Raw genomic sequence first — 16,809 nt, 5'->3', positions numbered from 1 at the left:
GTTCACAAGCCAAAAATAGCAAATTTTGGCCTTTTAAGGGCCCATAACTCTGGAACCCATGATGGGTTCTGGCCAGTTTTCGAAAGGAACCAAGATATTATGGAAATAAAAGTCGTGTGCAAGTTTGATTAAAATCAATTGCAAAATGCAGTCTCTATTGTGTTCACAAGCCAAAAATAGCAAATTTTGGCCTTTCAAGGGGCCATAACTCTGGAACCCATGATGGGATCTGGCCAGTTTTCGAAAGGAACTGAGATTTTATGCCAATACAAGCTGTGTGCAAGTTTGATTAGAACGATTGCAAAAGGTGGTCAATATCGTGTTCACAAGCCAAATAAGCAAATTTTGGCCCTTTAAGGGGCCATAGCTCTGGAACCCATGATGGGATCTGGCCAGTTTTCGAAAGGAACCGAGATTTTTTGTGCCAGTACAAGTTGTGTGCAAGTTTATTCAAAATTGAATGCAAAATGTGGTCTCTATCGTGTTCACAAGAAATTGTAGACAGACGACGACAGACGGACGGACAAAGGGTGATCACAAAAGCACACCTTGACAGGTGAGCTAAAAACAACAAACAACAAAAAACATATATTATGCTTTTGAGCAATTTAATACTTAGCAAAATCAGCAATTATGGTATTAACAACAATATTTACATTTAATATTCATTTTAAAGGGAAAAGGAACAAACTTTTCTGCTCTATGTCATTCTTTTGGCCGATTGCGAATTTCCCCAGGTGTCCGTTCCAAATCATCGTAAGTTGGAAAAGGAGCTGAAATAACAACATCACAGGTAGTTCAATAAGTCTATTGTATATTCATCAAATTATCAAGGCCTTCAAGTGATTTGTTGCCTGATTTATCACAGTTTAATTAAGAGTTCATAAATGCAGGAATTGAAGCACGGGGGTGTTAGTCTGAGTGTGGTAGAAGGTATTAGCCATGGTTTTAACAGAATTAAAATTCATGTATTTTTTAGTTAAAGTTTGAGAAAGGAACCTGAGGTTTGGGCACGACACTCCGTCTCACTGAGGTTAACATTTATGCCAAATATAAACAAGATTGCTCCATGCATGTCAAAGTTATGGTCCCGATAAACAAAGCCAGGACACATGACGCATGCATGCACATACACTGAACAGCCATTTGGACAACTTTGTCTTTGCTTCCGAAAGTGGTCCCGACAAAAAAGATGATATATTGCAGGGGCTTTAGAAGATTCCTGAAGAGTGTAACTCTGTTATACAAATACTGTCTGGTAGGAATTTGTTTACTATATGCTTATAAGAAACTCCATGTATAACAAAGATACTTTGATTGTCCCTTGGTTTGTTATAACCGGACTTCAAGTACTGTTAAAGTCTGACCTGAACATTTATGTACTTACATTTAGTTGTATCGCCAGAAATGTTTTGTGTTACATCTGTGCTTAGAGCATCTGTTTTTGTATTACAATCAATCTCTTTTATATCTTCACCCTTTTCCTGTAAACAGACAAAAAGAAGGCAATGAACAAGCACCTTAATCAGTCAGGGGTGTAACTATTTTAAGTTATGTAACCTATTTCAGTTACTTTTTCAACATAATTCAAGCATTTTATAACCTGTATTAGTTATAAAATATAGTTAACTCAGGTAAGTTATTCAGTCTGATCATGACCTGATAAGCATAATGAGATGTAAAGAGTTTTATAGCTTTAAACCTTTTGCATAAAACTTTATCAGCCTTGTGTAAAAAATTTTACTGCATAGCTGGAAAGATAAAAGTTCAAGGATTCAGGAAATAATTGCATTAGTCTCATTCAAAATGAGGAATTGGGGCACGAGGGCTTTGTAATATTTTATGATAACTGAAACAAGTTATGAAAGTTTAAGCAATAACTCAAATGGGTTATAAACTGCGATAACTTGAAACAGTTACACCTCTGACTGTTAATGCAAAACTCTGCCCAGGAACACAACATTCAACCTCAGAGAGATGAATGTTCTCCAGGACAGTATCATAACAATGCAAGAGGGCCATAGTGGCCTCAAGTCACTCAACTGACTACTCAACTGACTACTTGTATATGTATGACACACTGAATCATTAACGGTAATATCTGTGCTGAGCAAACAAAAATATAATGAAGGTCAAGTGACCCATTTGAACAAATTTGAGGGAGGACTTCAAAACATTCTTTGATGAAGATCGATTTAGCGTTCATGTGAAGTCATTAAAAGGTATTTCTATCTTTAGCTCTAGAAGCCCCTAACAGAAGCCAAGTGCCCCCATTAGAACAATATTGAGAGAGGACCTTACCAAGTCTGATGAGCATTCATTAAGTGGTTCATGAGAAAAAGGTATTTCTCATTCTAGCTCTTGTGGCCAAGTGTCCCCATGTGAACAAATTAGAGACATACCCTTATAATGATGCTAAAGACCAAGTTTGCTTTGAATTCATGAGAAGAAGTTGTTTAATGTATTTATATTTTTAGCTTGTCTGGCCCTAAATGGGGCCTAGTACCACCATTTGAGCAAAATTGAGAGGCCCTTACAATGATGCCACAGAAAAGTTCGATGAAGATCAGTTAAGCAGTTACTGAGAAGAAGTTGTTAAAAGGCTTTTCTGTTTCAGCTCTAGCAGGAGCCAAATGTCCTCATTAAACAAAATTGAGATAGGAATTTTAAATGACACTACAAACCAAGTTTCATGAAAATCCATCAGGCTGTTCATGAGAAGAAGTCATTTTCCTATTTCTATTTTTAACCCTAGCCGTCCCTAAATAGGGCCAAGTGCTCCCCGCTTAATCAAAATTCAGAAATGGCCTTAAAACCATGCTACAGAACAAGTCTGATGAAGATCCATCAAACACTCATAGAAAAGAAGCTGCTTCAAGGTTTTTGTTGTTTGCTCTTGCGTTTGCATAAAATGACCAAGTGACAAATTTGAGAGGGGACCTTGACAGGATACTACAGCTAAAGTTTGGTGTAATTCTGGCCAATAGTTCAAGAGTAAGTAAAATGTTGACAGCAGACGCAGGATGACGGACACAGGACTATCCACCTATACCAATAGCTCACCCTGGCCCCTTAGTTCAGGTGAGCTATTAATAATATATGTGATGCCTCATTCTTCTAATGGATGCACACTGTCTTTCTTTTGGTTAATTAAAGTGTATAGGTAGGTATGCTTATTTTTTGAGATATTATCTGCCCATGATTTAAGAGACATACAAATTTCAAGCTGATGTCATGACCTTATTTGGATTTGTTTCATGGATTAATTCTTGTGTCAGAAGATTAGGTGATATATTTAATCACAAGAAAAATTGAAATGTTGCCGATTTTATTATTTAACACAAAATGTTGCTGTTTATTTTCTGTTTGATTTATGTTTCCATATGCTGGATCTAGGCTTTGTCCTATGTTTTACTGATAAATGATGTTACACCACAACTTCCAGTGATTTGAATGTGCACAACTACCTTAACCTACATTACACAACTGATATACAGATACAACTATTTAAAGTCTTACCAAACAAAATGAAATCAGAAACTCTTCACAAGCACAGGCTACTGTTTGTATCAGAGTTCATTTATTGTCACAACAGACTTTTTAATACCGTGACATATCCATAAGGGATAAACAGTCAAACCTATACATACAACCATCAATAATAATTATGCTATTGTAAACCACCTGCAAGTAATGGCCACCTGTAAGTAAAGCCCACCTGACCACCTGCAAGTAAAGGCCACCTATAAGTAGAGACCATCTGACCACCTGCAAGTAATGGCAACCTATAAGTAAAGACCACCTGACCACCTGCAAGTAAAGACCACCTGTAAGTAAAGATCACCTACAAGTAAAGAGCACCTCTAAGTAAAAACCACCTGTAAGTAAAGACCACCTATAAGTAAAGACCACCTGACCACCTGTAAGTAAAGACCACCTACAAGTAAAGAGCACTTCTAAGTAAAAAACACCTCTGGTAAAGACCACCTACAAGTAAAGAGCACCTCTAAGTAAAAACCACCTGTAAGTAAAAACCACCTGCAAGTAAAGACCACCTACAAGTAAAGAGCACCTGTAAGAAAAAACCACCTGTAAAAGTAAAGACCACATACAAGTCAAGAGCACCTCTAAGTAAAGACCACCTACAAGTAAAGAGCACCTCTAAGTAAAGACCACCTACAAGTAAAGAGCACCTACAAGTAAAGAGCACCTCTAAGTAAAAATCACCTGTAAGTAAAAACCACCTACAAGTAAAGACCACCTATAAGTAAAAACCACCTCTTAAGTAAAAACCACCTGTAAGTAAAGACCACCTACAAGTAAAGACCACCTGCAAGTAAAGACCACCTACAAGTAAAGACCACCTATAATTAAAGACCACCTACAAGTAAAGAGCACCTGCAAGTAAAGATCACCTACAAGTAAAGACCACCTATAAGTAAAGACCACCTACAAGTAAAGAGCACCTGCAAGTAAAGAGCACCTGCAAGTAAAGACCACCTATAAGTAAAGACCACCTACAAGTAAAGAGCACCTGTAAGTAAAGACCATCTACAAGTAAAGACCACCTACAAGTAAAGAGCACCTCTAAGTAAAAACCACCTCTAAGTAAAGACCACCTACAAGTAAAAACCACCTGTAAGTAAAGACCACCTATAAGTAAAGACCACCTGACCACCTGTAAGTAAAGGCCACCTACAAGTAAAGACCAGCTGTAAGTAAAGACCACCTACAAGTAAAGACCACCTACAAGTAAAGACCACCTGTAAGTAAAGAACACCTACAAGTAAAGAGCACCTACAAGTAAAGAGCACCTGTAAGTAAAAACCACCTACAAGTAAAGACCACCTGTAAGTAAAAACCGCCTGTAAGTAAAAACCACCTACAAGTAAAAACCACCTGTAAGTAAAAACCACCTGTAAGTAAAGACCACCTGTAAGTAAAAGCCACCTGTAAGTAAAGACCACCTCTAAGTAAAGAGCACCTACAAGTAAAGACCACCTCTAAGTAAAAACCACCTCTAAGTAAAGACCACCTGTAAGTAAAAGCCACCTACAAGTAAAGAGCACCTACAAGTAAAGACCACCTCTAAGTAAAAACCACCTACAAGTAAAGACCACCTGTAAGTAACAACCACCTGTTAGTAAAGACCACCTACAAGTAAAGACCACCTACAAATAAAGACCACCTACAAGTAAAGACCACCGGTAAGTAAAGACCACCTACAAGTAAAGACCACCTCTAAGTAAAGAGCACCTACAAGTAAAGAGCACTCTAAGTAAAAACCACATGTAAGTAAAGACCAGCTGTAAGTAAAGACACCTACAAGTAAAGAGCACCTACAAGTAAAGACCACCTGTAAGTAAAACTGCTGTAAGTAAAGACCACCTACAAGTAAAGACCACCTATAAGTAAAGACCACCTATAAGTAAAAACCACCTACAAGTAAAAACCACCTGTAAGTAAAGACCACCTGTAAGTAAAGACCACCTACAAGTAAAAACCACCAACAAGTAAAGACCACCTACAAGTAAAGACCATCTATAAGTAAAGACCACCTATAAGTAAAAACCACCTGTAAGTAAAGACCACCTATAAGTAAAAACCACCAACAAGTAAAAATCACCTGTAAGTAAAAACCACCTACAAGTAAAGACCACCTGTAAGTAAAATCCACCTGTAAGTAAAAACCACCTACAAGTAAAAACCACCTGTAAGTAAAAACCACCTGTAAGTAAAGACCACCTGTAAGTAAAAGCCACCTGTAAGTAAAGACCACCTCTAAGTAAAGAGCACCTACAAGTAAAGACCACCTCTAAGTAAAAACCACCTCTAAGTAAAGACCACCTGTAAGTAAAAGCCACCTACAAGTAAAGAGCACCTACAAGTAAAGACCACCTCTAAGTAAAAACCACCTACAAGTAAAGACCACCTGTAAGTAACAACCACCTGTTAGTAAAGACCACCTACAAGTAAAGACCACCTACAAATAAAGACCACCTACAAGTAAAGACCACCGGTAAGTAAAGACCACCTACAAGTAAAGACCACCTCTAAGTAAAGAGCACCTACAAGTAAAGAGCACCTCTAAGTAAAAACCACATGTAAGTAAAGACCAGCTGTAAGTAAAGACCACCTACAAGTAAAGAGCACCTACAAGTAAAGACCACCTGTAAGTAAAAACTGCCTGTAAGTAAAGACCACCTACAAGTAAAGACCACCTATAAGTAAAGACCACCTATAAGTAAAAACCACCTACAAGTAAAAACCACCTGTAAGTAAAGACCACCTGTAAGTAAAGACCACCTACAAGTAAAAACCACCAACAAGTAAAGACCACCTACAAGTAAAGACCACCTATAAGTAAAAACCACCTGTAAGTAAAGACCACCTATAAGTAAAGACCACCTGCAAGTAAAGACACACAGTAAGTGTATTTCCTCTGGAATCAACAATATAAATTCCTCACTTACCAGCCTCTCCTTGATTTCAAGCTCTCTCACTCTTTGTTGCAATTTAAGTTTCTTCAATTTGTTCATCTCAAGTTCCTTCAAATATAAAATAAATAATTTATTTTATGCTTTTCAGTGAAATAAAATTGATAATTTCACAGGTTCAAATTTTATTTTCACTGGTACGTACCTACACTTGAATGCAAAAGAATATGAATTATACATAATCATAAATTTCTTGCAAAATATACTTCAGTAAAGGTATAGCTGTATATAATTACTTACATGATCATAAAAGATATACGTTCCATAATAAAATCCAAGAGAAATCTGGAAACGTCATAGAACTATTTGACATTTTTTCTACATAGATATCATGATGTCATGACGTTGTGATGCAATGCTCGTGACACTGCATAGGTAAAATGGATATAATTTGTTTAAAACCATTGAAAATGCATAAAATAAAAAAAAAATTGGTTTGTTTTGATGTAAGATCAAAATATGTTTCACTCGTGAACACCATAATTTATATTTTTACTCGTGGCTGTGCCACTCATGAAAATATTTAATCATAGTGTTCATTCAGTGAAACAGACTTCGATCACACACTGAAACAAACAAATATCCTCTATGTATTAACATTGCTTCTGCTTAACCTTTAGCCTGCTAGTAGCAAGTGATTCTGCCTTTCTGACCAGTGCAGACCAAGATCAACCTGCACATCCATGCATTGATGCACTGTTCACTATTCAGTCAGTAAATTTTCAGTGGACACCCCTTCAAATAAGGAATGGTACTACCCAATTTGAATGATAAGACTAGTCCACTTCAGAAATTTTGCAGGGTAAAGGTCAATCTACTGGCATGTTACTGAAGGGAAAAGTTCCAGATGGAGTCAACAGACACTATAATTTGTCATCTCCAGGGCAACAAGCTCAGTACAAATATTAAAATTCAGTCTTCCTATAAGAGTTCACTATAAGCTCAGTACTGCTCTTACTTGCATTAGCATTTTAACTCGGATTTAATAGTGTACACTAAAGCACTGTACCCCGCTGTTTTTCTAGACTGGCTCAAACTTTTTCCAAATATGTCCGGCAGTCTGACACATTTTGTAAACACAGTCATTACATAAAACACTAATAAATACACTTGTACTGTTTTAATTCTTTGCACTACTTTATTTCATATCAACATATTGATGTTTGCTTGCACTACAGTAACAACAATTCCCATGTTCTACTGATTGATTCAACCTGGCCGGCTTACTGGGCGTTACTACAGGATGTTTGTTTTTCTTCATATTTCTTGTTAGTAGTATAGGTGTCATTAAATTTTACATAAAGATAACTATAAATACATGTAGAATTAAAACTGCATAGAATTCTGTAACCAATGCCAATAACTTGAAGTGTGCAAAATAACTCAAGTGTGTGCACAATATAATATAACAGGAAGTGTGCATTTTTTTTCCAGTTTTGGCAATTGCTACACCCTACATACAATGTAAGTATCTGTTACTAGTGTTAAGTGGTGCCAATAACCTCTTTAAAAGTTGCCTGTTGCTATTTAGTAAATGTACATGCAACTTCTGTGATATCACATTTTATCACTGATGACAGGAGTTCACTGTTTTGTGAAATACTCAAAATCTTTAAAACATGCGTCATTTGAATAAATAAGAGGGTTTAATGGCCCTAGATCGCTCAACTGTCCTGCCTGCTTGCTTGAACATTTTTGGTAGAAGTCACACAAGGACCATTTGTGTGAAATTGCTTTAAAATAAGTCCAGCAGTTTCAAAGAAGATTTCAAAAGTTTCCACTATATACATATAAAGAAAAGTGACCGCAGCCCCTGTTGGCCATGTTTTTGACGAACTGGAATAATTTGAACAATCTTGACAGAGGGTTACATATCATACTAGGAAATAAGGAAGTTGTTGTTTGACAATCTTGACTGATCTTGCTGACCCTTGGTGCGACCAAGTGGAACTGTTTGAATAACTATGGAAGATGACAACCCAAGGAATATCTGAGCCAATTTTCATCATTCCACCTCACAGTATCAGAGGAGATGTTGTTTGAAGGTGTGGATGGACGGACACCAGACAGACTCTTTGTACTTAGGTGAGCTGAAAACTTTAATACATGTACGGTATTATTCAAATTATTTTTGAAAACTTATACTTGCTTACTTAAAAGCTCTTTACCTCTAACGTTGGTGGATCATCCCGTCTGTGTCTCAACCAAGCTGAAATAATTCAATCCGTTTAAAAAAGAACAAAAGTAAAAGATTTCTACAAGAATTTCTTACAGAAAACCGATAAAGTGTTTACTTTATTATTAATAACTACTTATCTTAAAATAGGAAAAGAAAAATATTTACTAAAACATAAAATCTGCAAATGTGGCCTCTTGAGTGTAAACAAGCATTTTCTTTGATTTGACCTAGTGACCTAGTCTTTGGCCCCACATGACCTAGATTCGAACTTCGAATTTTTCATAAAAAACAAACATTCTGACAGTTTCTGGAACATTAGGGCAAAAAAGATACCTCTAAAGTGTAAACAAGCTTTTCCTTTGTTTTGAACTAGAGACCTTATTTTTGACCTAATGTGACCCGGATTCAAGTTCATCCAAGACTTCATGATAAACATTTTAACCAAGTTTTATGAAGATAGAATCAAAGTTGTTAGAGATCCACTAGGCAATACTACAAACCAAATATCAAAGACCTAGGCCTTGAACTTTCTTTTTTTTTCCTATATAAGGCTATGTTAAACTTGAAACCCCCAGGGAAGGGCCTCTTTTCACCCCAGAGACATAATTTGAACATTTTTGGTAGAGGAACACTAAGAAAGGCAACAGACCAAATATCAAAACCCTACACCTTGGTGTTTCAGGCAAGAAGATTTTTAAAAGTATTTTCCTACATAAGTCTAACTTGAGACCCACCAGGGCAGGGCCTCTTTTCGCCCAAAGGGCATAATTTGAACAATTTTGGTAGAGGACCACATGGCAATGCAACATAACAAATATCAAAAGCATAGAACTTGCAGTTTCAGACAAGAAGATTCTCAAAGTTTTTTCCTACATAATTCTATGTATAACTTGGGACCCCCGGGGCAAGACCTCTTTTCACCCCAGGGGGTGCAATTTTAACAAACTTCATAGAGGACCATTAGATGATGTCACAGGCCAAATATCAAGGCTCTCTGCCTTACGGTTTTGGACAAGAAGATTTTTTAAGTTTTTCCTTTTCGGTTGCCATTGCAACCAAAGCTCTGTATGGAATTAAATTCTTTGAACATTTTGAAAGGAAACCACCCAAGGATCATTCCTGTAAAATTTGATGTAATTCTGCCCAGTAGCTTTCAAGAAGAAGATTTTTTTAAAAAGTGTTGACGGACAGACGACGAACATTGAGCAGTCACAAAAGCTCACCATACTGAGCAGTCACAAAAGCTCACCAAGAGCCTTTGGCTCAGGTGAGCAAAAAAAAATCTATACTTCTTTGCTTTGGGATTACCTCCTTTTACCAGAGGGAGATTTATAGACAAAAAAAGGCCTGCAAAGGAAGTTTATCAATTTACATATCACTAAGTAGTTATATGTAATATAACAAGAGCTGTCCATAAGACAGCACGCTCGACTTTTCCCAGTGCTTGACTCTGAATTAGTGCTTTGCCAGTAAAAAAAATTCCAAGTTAAAAAGGGACATAACTCTGTCAAAATTCAAATTAGAGTAATTGGGATTGTTTCTCCTGGTGTAGACTTTGATAGAAAATAACTATTTTAAGTTTCAAGTCAAAAACTTTAATAGTAACAGAGATATTTGACTTTATCAAAAATTTTAACAAAAAATTCTAAGTTAAAAAAGGGCATAATTCTGTCAAAATTCAAACAGAGTTTATGGGGATTGTTTCCCTGGTGTAGACTTTGATAGTAAATAACTATTTTAAGTTTCAAGTCAATAGCTCGGATAGTAACAAAGATATTTTACTTTATCGAAAACTTTAACAACAAATTCTAAGTTAAAAAGGGGCATAATTCTGTCAAAATTCAATCAGAGTTATGGGGATTGTTTCTCCTGATGTAGACTTTGATAGTAAATAAGTATTTTAAGTTTCAAGTCAATAGCTTTGATAATAACAGAGATATTTGACTTTATCAAAAACTTTAACCAATGGCGACGCAGATGCCGACACCAACGCCGACACCTGGGCCAGTGCAATAGCTCTACTTTTTTTTCGCAAAGTCAAGCTAATAAAAATGTTACTGGCAATTATAACCTTTTTTGTTGGACGATATTTCTCAGTGTGACCAAAAATTGTGTCGTAAGTAACAGATTAAACAAGAGGGTCATGATGACCCTGGATCGCTCACCAGAGTAATATGTTTCAAATGTCAAACTGATGATTTTTAGAAAATTTTCCAATGTACAATCAAGTAACCCCTAGGGCGGGGCCAATTTTATCCCGGGGGTCATGATTTGAACAAAGTTTGTAGAAGTCGACTAGGCAATGTTACATATCGAATATCTAAGATCTAGACCTTCTGGTTTATTTTAAGCAAATTTATGAAGATTTCCCTATGTACAATAAAGTAACCCCTGGGGCTGGGTCAATTTGACCCTGGGGGTCAAGATTTGAACAAATTTTGTAGAGGTCCACTAGGCAATGCTACATGTCGAATATCTAAGCTCTAGGCCTTCTGGTTTATTTTTAGAAAAAATTGAAGATTTGTCTATGTACAATCAAGTAACCCCATGGGGCAGGGCCAATTTGACCCCGGGGGTCATGATTTGAAGAAATTTTGTAGAGGTCTACTAGGCAATGCTACATGTCAAATATCTAAGATCTAGGCCTTCTGGTTTATTTTTAGAAATTTTTGAAGATTTTCCTATGTAAAATCAAGTGACCCCTGGGGCGGGGTCAATTTTGATCCTGGTGTCATGATTTGAATAAATGTTGTAGAGGTCCACTAGGCAATGCTACATGTGAAATATCTAAGCTCTAGGCCTTCTGGTTTATTTTAAGAAAATTTTTGAAGATTTTCATATGTAAAATAAAGCGACCCCTAGGGCGGAGTCAATTTTGACCCCAGGGGTCATGATTTGAACAACTTTAGTAGAGGTCCACTAGGCAATGCTACATGTCAAAGATCTAAGCTCTAGGTTTTCTGCTTTTTGAGAAGAAGATTTTTTAAAGTTTTCCTATGTAAAATCAAGTGACCCCTGGGGCAGGGTCAATTTTGACCCCGGGGATCTGATTTGAACAAACTTTGTAGAGGTCCACTAGGCAATGCAGCATGTGAAATATCTAAGACCTAGGCCTTCTGCTTTATTTTTAGAAAAATTTTGAAGATTTACTTATGTAAAATCAAGTGACCCCTGGGGCGGGGTCAATTTTGATCCCGGGGTCATGATTTGAATAATAGTAGTAGAGGTCCATTAGGCAATGCTACATGTCAAATATCTAAGGTCTAGGGCTTCTGGTTTTCGAGAAGAAGATTTTTTAAGATTTTTCTATGTAAAATCAAGTGACCCCTGGGGCGGGGTCAATTTTGACCCCGGGGTCATGATTTGAACAAATTTGGTAGAGGTCCACTAGGCAATGCTTCACACCAAATATCTAAGCTATAGGGCTTCTGGTTTTTGAGAAGAAGATTTTTAAAGTTTTTCCTTTCGGTTGCCATGGCAACCAGAGTTCTGCATGGAATTCAATTCTTTGAACAATATTTAGAGAAGACCATCCAAGGAACATCCCTGTGAAGTTTCATCAAAATTGGCCTGTTGGTTTAGGAGGAGATGTTGTTTAAAGGAAAGTGTGGACGGACGGACGACGGACGGACAGACGGACGGACGCCGGACGGTGAGCAATCACAATAGCTCACCCTGAGCACTTTATGCTCTGGTGAGCTAATAAAAGGTCAGTTTTTGTTCAATAAACAGTGTCATGCATGTACGGTTTTAAGTTCAGGTTAGGGCTCTTTAATGCAGTTTCTGAAAAACGTATAGGTCTAATGGGTTGTAATTAACACTTTCGAAGACTTCTGACCTTTTATTTCTGGGGCATTAAAATGTTGTTTTATAATAGTTTTAACTTTTTACGTTCAGTATAGAAGTCAGTTTAACATTAAAGTGTTTCTTGATAATTAACCTAAACTAGTAACTAAGACTTTCTAAAATTCTAATGACTTTGGATGTGATATTGTCTACAGTCGACCATTACAAAGAACACCAGGGACCAGTTTGCCTATTGATCTGAAGCCTTGCATGTGTATATTAACATTTTGAACTAACAGATGGAGTCTTAAGAGTAAGACATTTTGAACTGAATATGGTATTTAACATACCATCCCACTCCTGTGGGATATTCATGCCAAGCCTTTCAGTATACATCTCTACAGATTCTTCAGATGGTATGACCAGACGAGACTCTTTTACACCAGTTTCCTTATCTGAAACAGTTCATACATCAATCATTGAGTTTTTTCTGCTTACAGCCAAATACAGGCTGTTTTCCCTAGCCAAAAACAGCAATATTTTCCCTTCAAATTGTTAAATTTTACCTCAGAATTTAAAGAAAATGTTCTGTGGAATGCATACCAGTAGTGAATATTTTTATGAAAGTCAGCATTTATATATCTTATAACCCCAAATACCCCCATGTTGCTTCAAAGTAGCTGTTATGCACTGATAATTATGTGATACTGTTTTTACTTCTCATCAAATAGTACAAAGTTTGTAGCTACTGGTCTGGTAACTGGACTTCTACACCTGGAGTCTAAAGGTCTTGAAATCAATATGCATACTGAAAATGTTATTAGCAGAGAAGAGACTTTAAATCTGTCAAAACCAGGAGGCAATTTTAAAAGTTTGATTTTCCTAAAATTAGAATGTTTTTCTTCAGTATTTTATGCTTGGATTGAGCTTACAAACAGTTGAAAATAAATAATTTTCTTTTTAATAAGTAAATAACACTGTCTACTGAAAACCTGGTATAAATTTAAATTCAAGTGAGAGCTGTTTAGAACAAGAGCTGTCGGAGTACAGCAACGCTCGACTATTCAACAGCCTTGTCGATTGAATGAATATGAAAGTCGAAAAAAGGGGCATAATTTAGTAAAAAAGCAAAATAGGGTTATGGAACCTGCATATACTTATCAGCTCATGACAGTGGACAACTGTGTGAAGTTTCAATCCATTCCCATTAGTGGGTACTGAGATACCAGCTTACATATAAGAATTTAACCCAAAACTCCTAAGTTGAAAAAGGGGCATAATTTTGTAAAATGCAAAGTTGAGTTATTGACCCTTTGCACTGCATGTCATATCATGACAGTGAACAAGTGTGTGAAGTTTCAATCCATTCCAATTAATGAGTACTGAGATACCAGCTTACATACAAAACTTTAACCAAAAAATTCTAAGTCGAAAAAGGGGCATAATTTTGTAAAAAAGCAAAATAGAGTTATGGAACCTGTGCAATGTAAGTCAGATTATCACAGTAAATATTAAAGTGTGTGAAGTTTCAATCCATTCCCACAAGTGGTTACTGAGATACCAGCTTACATACAAAACCTTAACCAAAAATTTCTAAGTCAAAAAAGGGGCATAATTTTGTGAACAAGCAAAATAGAGTTATGGAACCTGTGCAGTGTAAGTCAGTTTATCACAGTGAATAAGTGTGTGAAGTTTCAATCCATTCCAACAAGTGGTTGCTGAGATACCAGCTTACATACAAAAACTTAACCAAATTGGTGCACCGACGCGGATGCAGACGCATGGGCGAGTCCAATAGCTCTACTATTCTATGAATAGTTGAGCTAAAAAGAATTACAAATTATATAAATTATAAGAACACACTTATTAATGACTACAGAACATCTAGGCTATGGGTCTAGAGGTCAAGCAACAGACTCGTAACAGTAGCCATATAGTAGGGGTGTGTACCAGTTCTCGATATATATCGAATACCGGTATTCAGGGTTCGATGGATCGAACGTTCCTGTATCGATCAAAATATCGATAAAAAATAAACTAACTATATGGCAAATGGCCTCAGTAGTTGTCCTCCAATTAGTGTAATTTGTTTACTCCGGAAATGATTTTTTACAATGTCACACCTGACAGCCAATCAGTATTCAACAGCATCGGAAAAATGTAAGTATACGGTACCCGGAACAGAATGGTAATTTTGCGGTGATGATTTTTTCGTCTGCAAATTCTAAGCGTAATAAACAAATTAAGAATAAATCTCTATCGTAAGCATGCTGCCACCAAAAAGTAAAGTCTATTCGTACTTTGATAAAATTATTGGAGGTGCAGACTGCACACCTCTGGAGATATTCTGTCTGAAGAAAGGTCGATGTTGGATGCAAATGCATTAGACTGCATGATTTTCCTAAAAAAAATGCATCCAAGTCAAATGATTTTGTCGCAGAATAGACCTGCACCTAAAAATTATTAATCAATACTAGTAATAAAGTTCATATTGCACTACTAATACGGTCTTCTACTCTGTTATTATTCCATTAGAAAATATCATATGATATATCGAATATCAATCATTTTATAGATGTTTTCAGCCAATATATACAAAATTCTGGTCGCTTCAGCAGTGAATCAGAATAAACTCCTTCCCAAGAGTGACATATTGGCAAATGAGTTTCAGTACATGAGTTTAAGAATTAAAGTACAAAGGATGACAATAATGTGGCATCACATTCGCACAAGAGTTAACAACTACACGATAGCGAACTAGAACAACAACAACAACATATCGATACAAATATCGTATCGGTCATCTTAACCGATACGCACCCCTACCTTATAGTATGGCATTTAGCTGTTTAGATTGTGAGAAAAGAATCTACATTTTTGAAAGGGTCGTTGATGCAGAAGATGAGTACCAGAACTAAAAAGATTCTACAAGCCTAATGAAAGTTTCCAATACAAGTACCGTAATTTTTTATGTAAATGCCATTGGAGCACTTTTAGAATCTGTCCGTAGGTAAAATCTGCATTATTTGCAATATCCAGTACCTGTATGGTTTAAATAAAGGTAAGGTGCTGCCCCCCACACCCCCCGCATTTTCTAAACCTGGCGAGGAAAATATATGCTACCACATCGATAAATAAAAGAATGCCCAAATAACGAGAATAGCTACGGACAGATTCTAAAGTCTAGCCATGCCATTCAATTAAGTCATCGTTAGATGGGGCATGTGTGTAGCCACACGTTGAGAATAACAATGACTGGGCAAATTACTGTCATTTCTTAATATTGACAAGTTATTTTTTCAAAATGGAAGCCTATGGGAGCATAAAAAGCAGATTTTGGAAAGTTAAATAACATCGCGAAAACTAATGACAAACTAAACTTTTAATGTTTCTAGAAACTATGAATTACCTCCATGTTTCAAAATGTACTGGTTGCCTGCATAATCAGTTCCCACGATCTCTTCTTTAATTTTTCTCCTTGCAGGTCTTACCTTCGTGAAGTAATTCCATACAGTTCTAAGAAAACCTTGATTTCCGATCCTCGACATTTTGACAGATGTTTGATTAGTATCTTTCTGGTTAGTAGAACATGTTCTAAAAGAATTCTAAAACTTTTTCCTTTGGCATGAACACATTAAATAGCATCTTTATGTTAAATTGACACCACTGGCTGAAGCATACATCAAGACTCATTTTAAATTTCTATTACTTACATTTTCTGAGTTCATACATACAGATAAATTTATTTTAGGTGAAGGAAGTTCTACAACTTATATTAATCACTCTTGACACCTCATTCCTGATGGAGTCCACCGCCATGAGTTATGAGAGTCGCCATGAGAGTAGTCAAAATAATTCGACGTTCAGATTGTTTTATATTTGTGATGGGGATATTGCCCACATGAAAAAAATATCTCCTAGGATCGCGTCAAATTAGTTAGACTAGTATGAGAGAAGAGGCCAGTTTCCCTTTTAATGCAGAGTGCCAAGCAAGGGAGCTACTGGTACCATTTTTTACGTCTTTGGTATGACGCGGCCGGGGATCGAACCCACGACCTCCCGCACTTGACACGGACGCTCTACCACTAAGGTATCGAGGCTATAACATTTTCTCGAGGAGTATTATAAGATTCTTTTACTGGTTGTAGGCACAGATGGGAATATTTTGCCCGAAGGGTAACTGTTTAGGCAGTAATGAGACTCTGTCCGGTTACTGCATTAACAGTTACCCGAGGGTCGAATATTCCCTTCTGCACACCTACAGGCAGTGATAGAATCTTTCTCTTGCAGTTACAGAAATAGATAACAAGAGCGCTGCCAAGCAGGGCAATATACCCGAAGGGTTAC

The 16,809-nt window shown here is 36.7% G+C and overlaps 1 protein-coding gene across 2 annotated transcripts; it reads right to left on the bottom strand.

Moving 5' to 3' along the window:
- Nucleotides 1-591: 591 nt before the first annotated feature.
- LOC123525105 (NADH dehydrogenase [ubiquinone] 1 alpha subcomplex assembly factor 2-like) lies at nt 592-16,040 on the bottom strand. Of its 2 annotated transcripts, none has more exons than XM_045303854.2 (6): nt 15,954-16,040; nt 12,813-12,917; nt 8,666-8,706; nt 6,474-6,548; nt 1,388-1,484; nt 592-773 (listed from the first exon to the last, which is right to left on the bottom strand). In XM_045303854.2, the coding sequence occupies exons 1-6, from the start codon at nt 15,970-15,972 to the stop codon at nt 706-708; spliced, it is 405 nt and encodes a 134-aa protein (XP_045159789.1). In that variant the 5' UTR covers nt 15,973-16,040; the 3' UTR covers nt 592-705. The 2 variants fall into 2 exon arrangements, with proteins under 2 accessions (XP_045159789.1, XP_045159788.1); XM_045303853.1 differs by having other exon boundaries at nt 15,872-16,035.
- Nucleotides 16,041-16,809: the final 769 nt, after the last annotated feature.

This window comes from Mercenaria mercenaria, chromosome 3, assembly GCF_021730395.1.
Source record: "Mercenaria mercenaria strain notata chromosome 3, MADL_Memer_1, whole genome shotgun sequence".
In the NCBI taxonomy this organism is placed as follows: Eukaryota; Metazoa; Mollusca; class Bivalvia; order Venerida; family Veneridae; genus Mercenaria; species Mercenaria mercenaria.
The sequence above is the reverse complement of the archived record's forward strand: the minus strand, read 5'-3'. Positions and strand labels throughout refer to the sequence as shown.

Bases quoted from the DNA above. Each gene is read 5' to 3' on its own strand.
- LOC123525105 (XM_045303853.1), bottom strand. From the start codon at position 16,010: ATGTCGAGGATCGGAAATCAAGGTTTTCTTAGAACTGTATGGAATTAC. The intron at 6,549-8,665 runs GTAAAGAGCTTT...TTATATTTGAAG, and splicing joins ATGATCCACCAACGTTAGAG to GAACTTGAGATGAACAAATT. The intron at 1,485-6,473 runs GTAAGTGAGGAA...GTCTGTTTACAG, and splicing joins TTGAAATCAAGGAGAGGCTG to GAAAAGGGTGAAGATATAAA.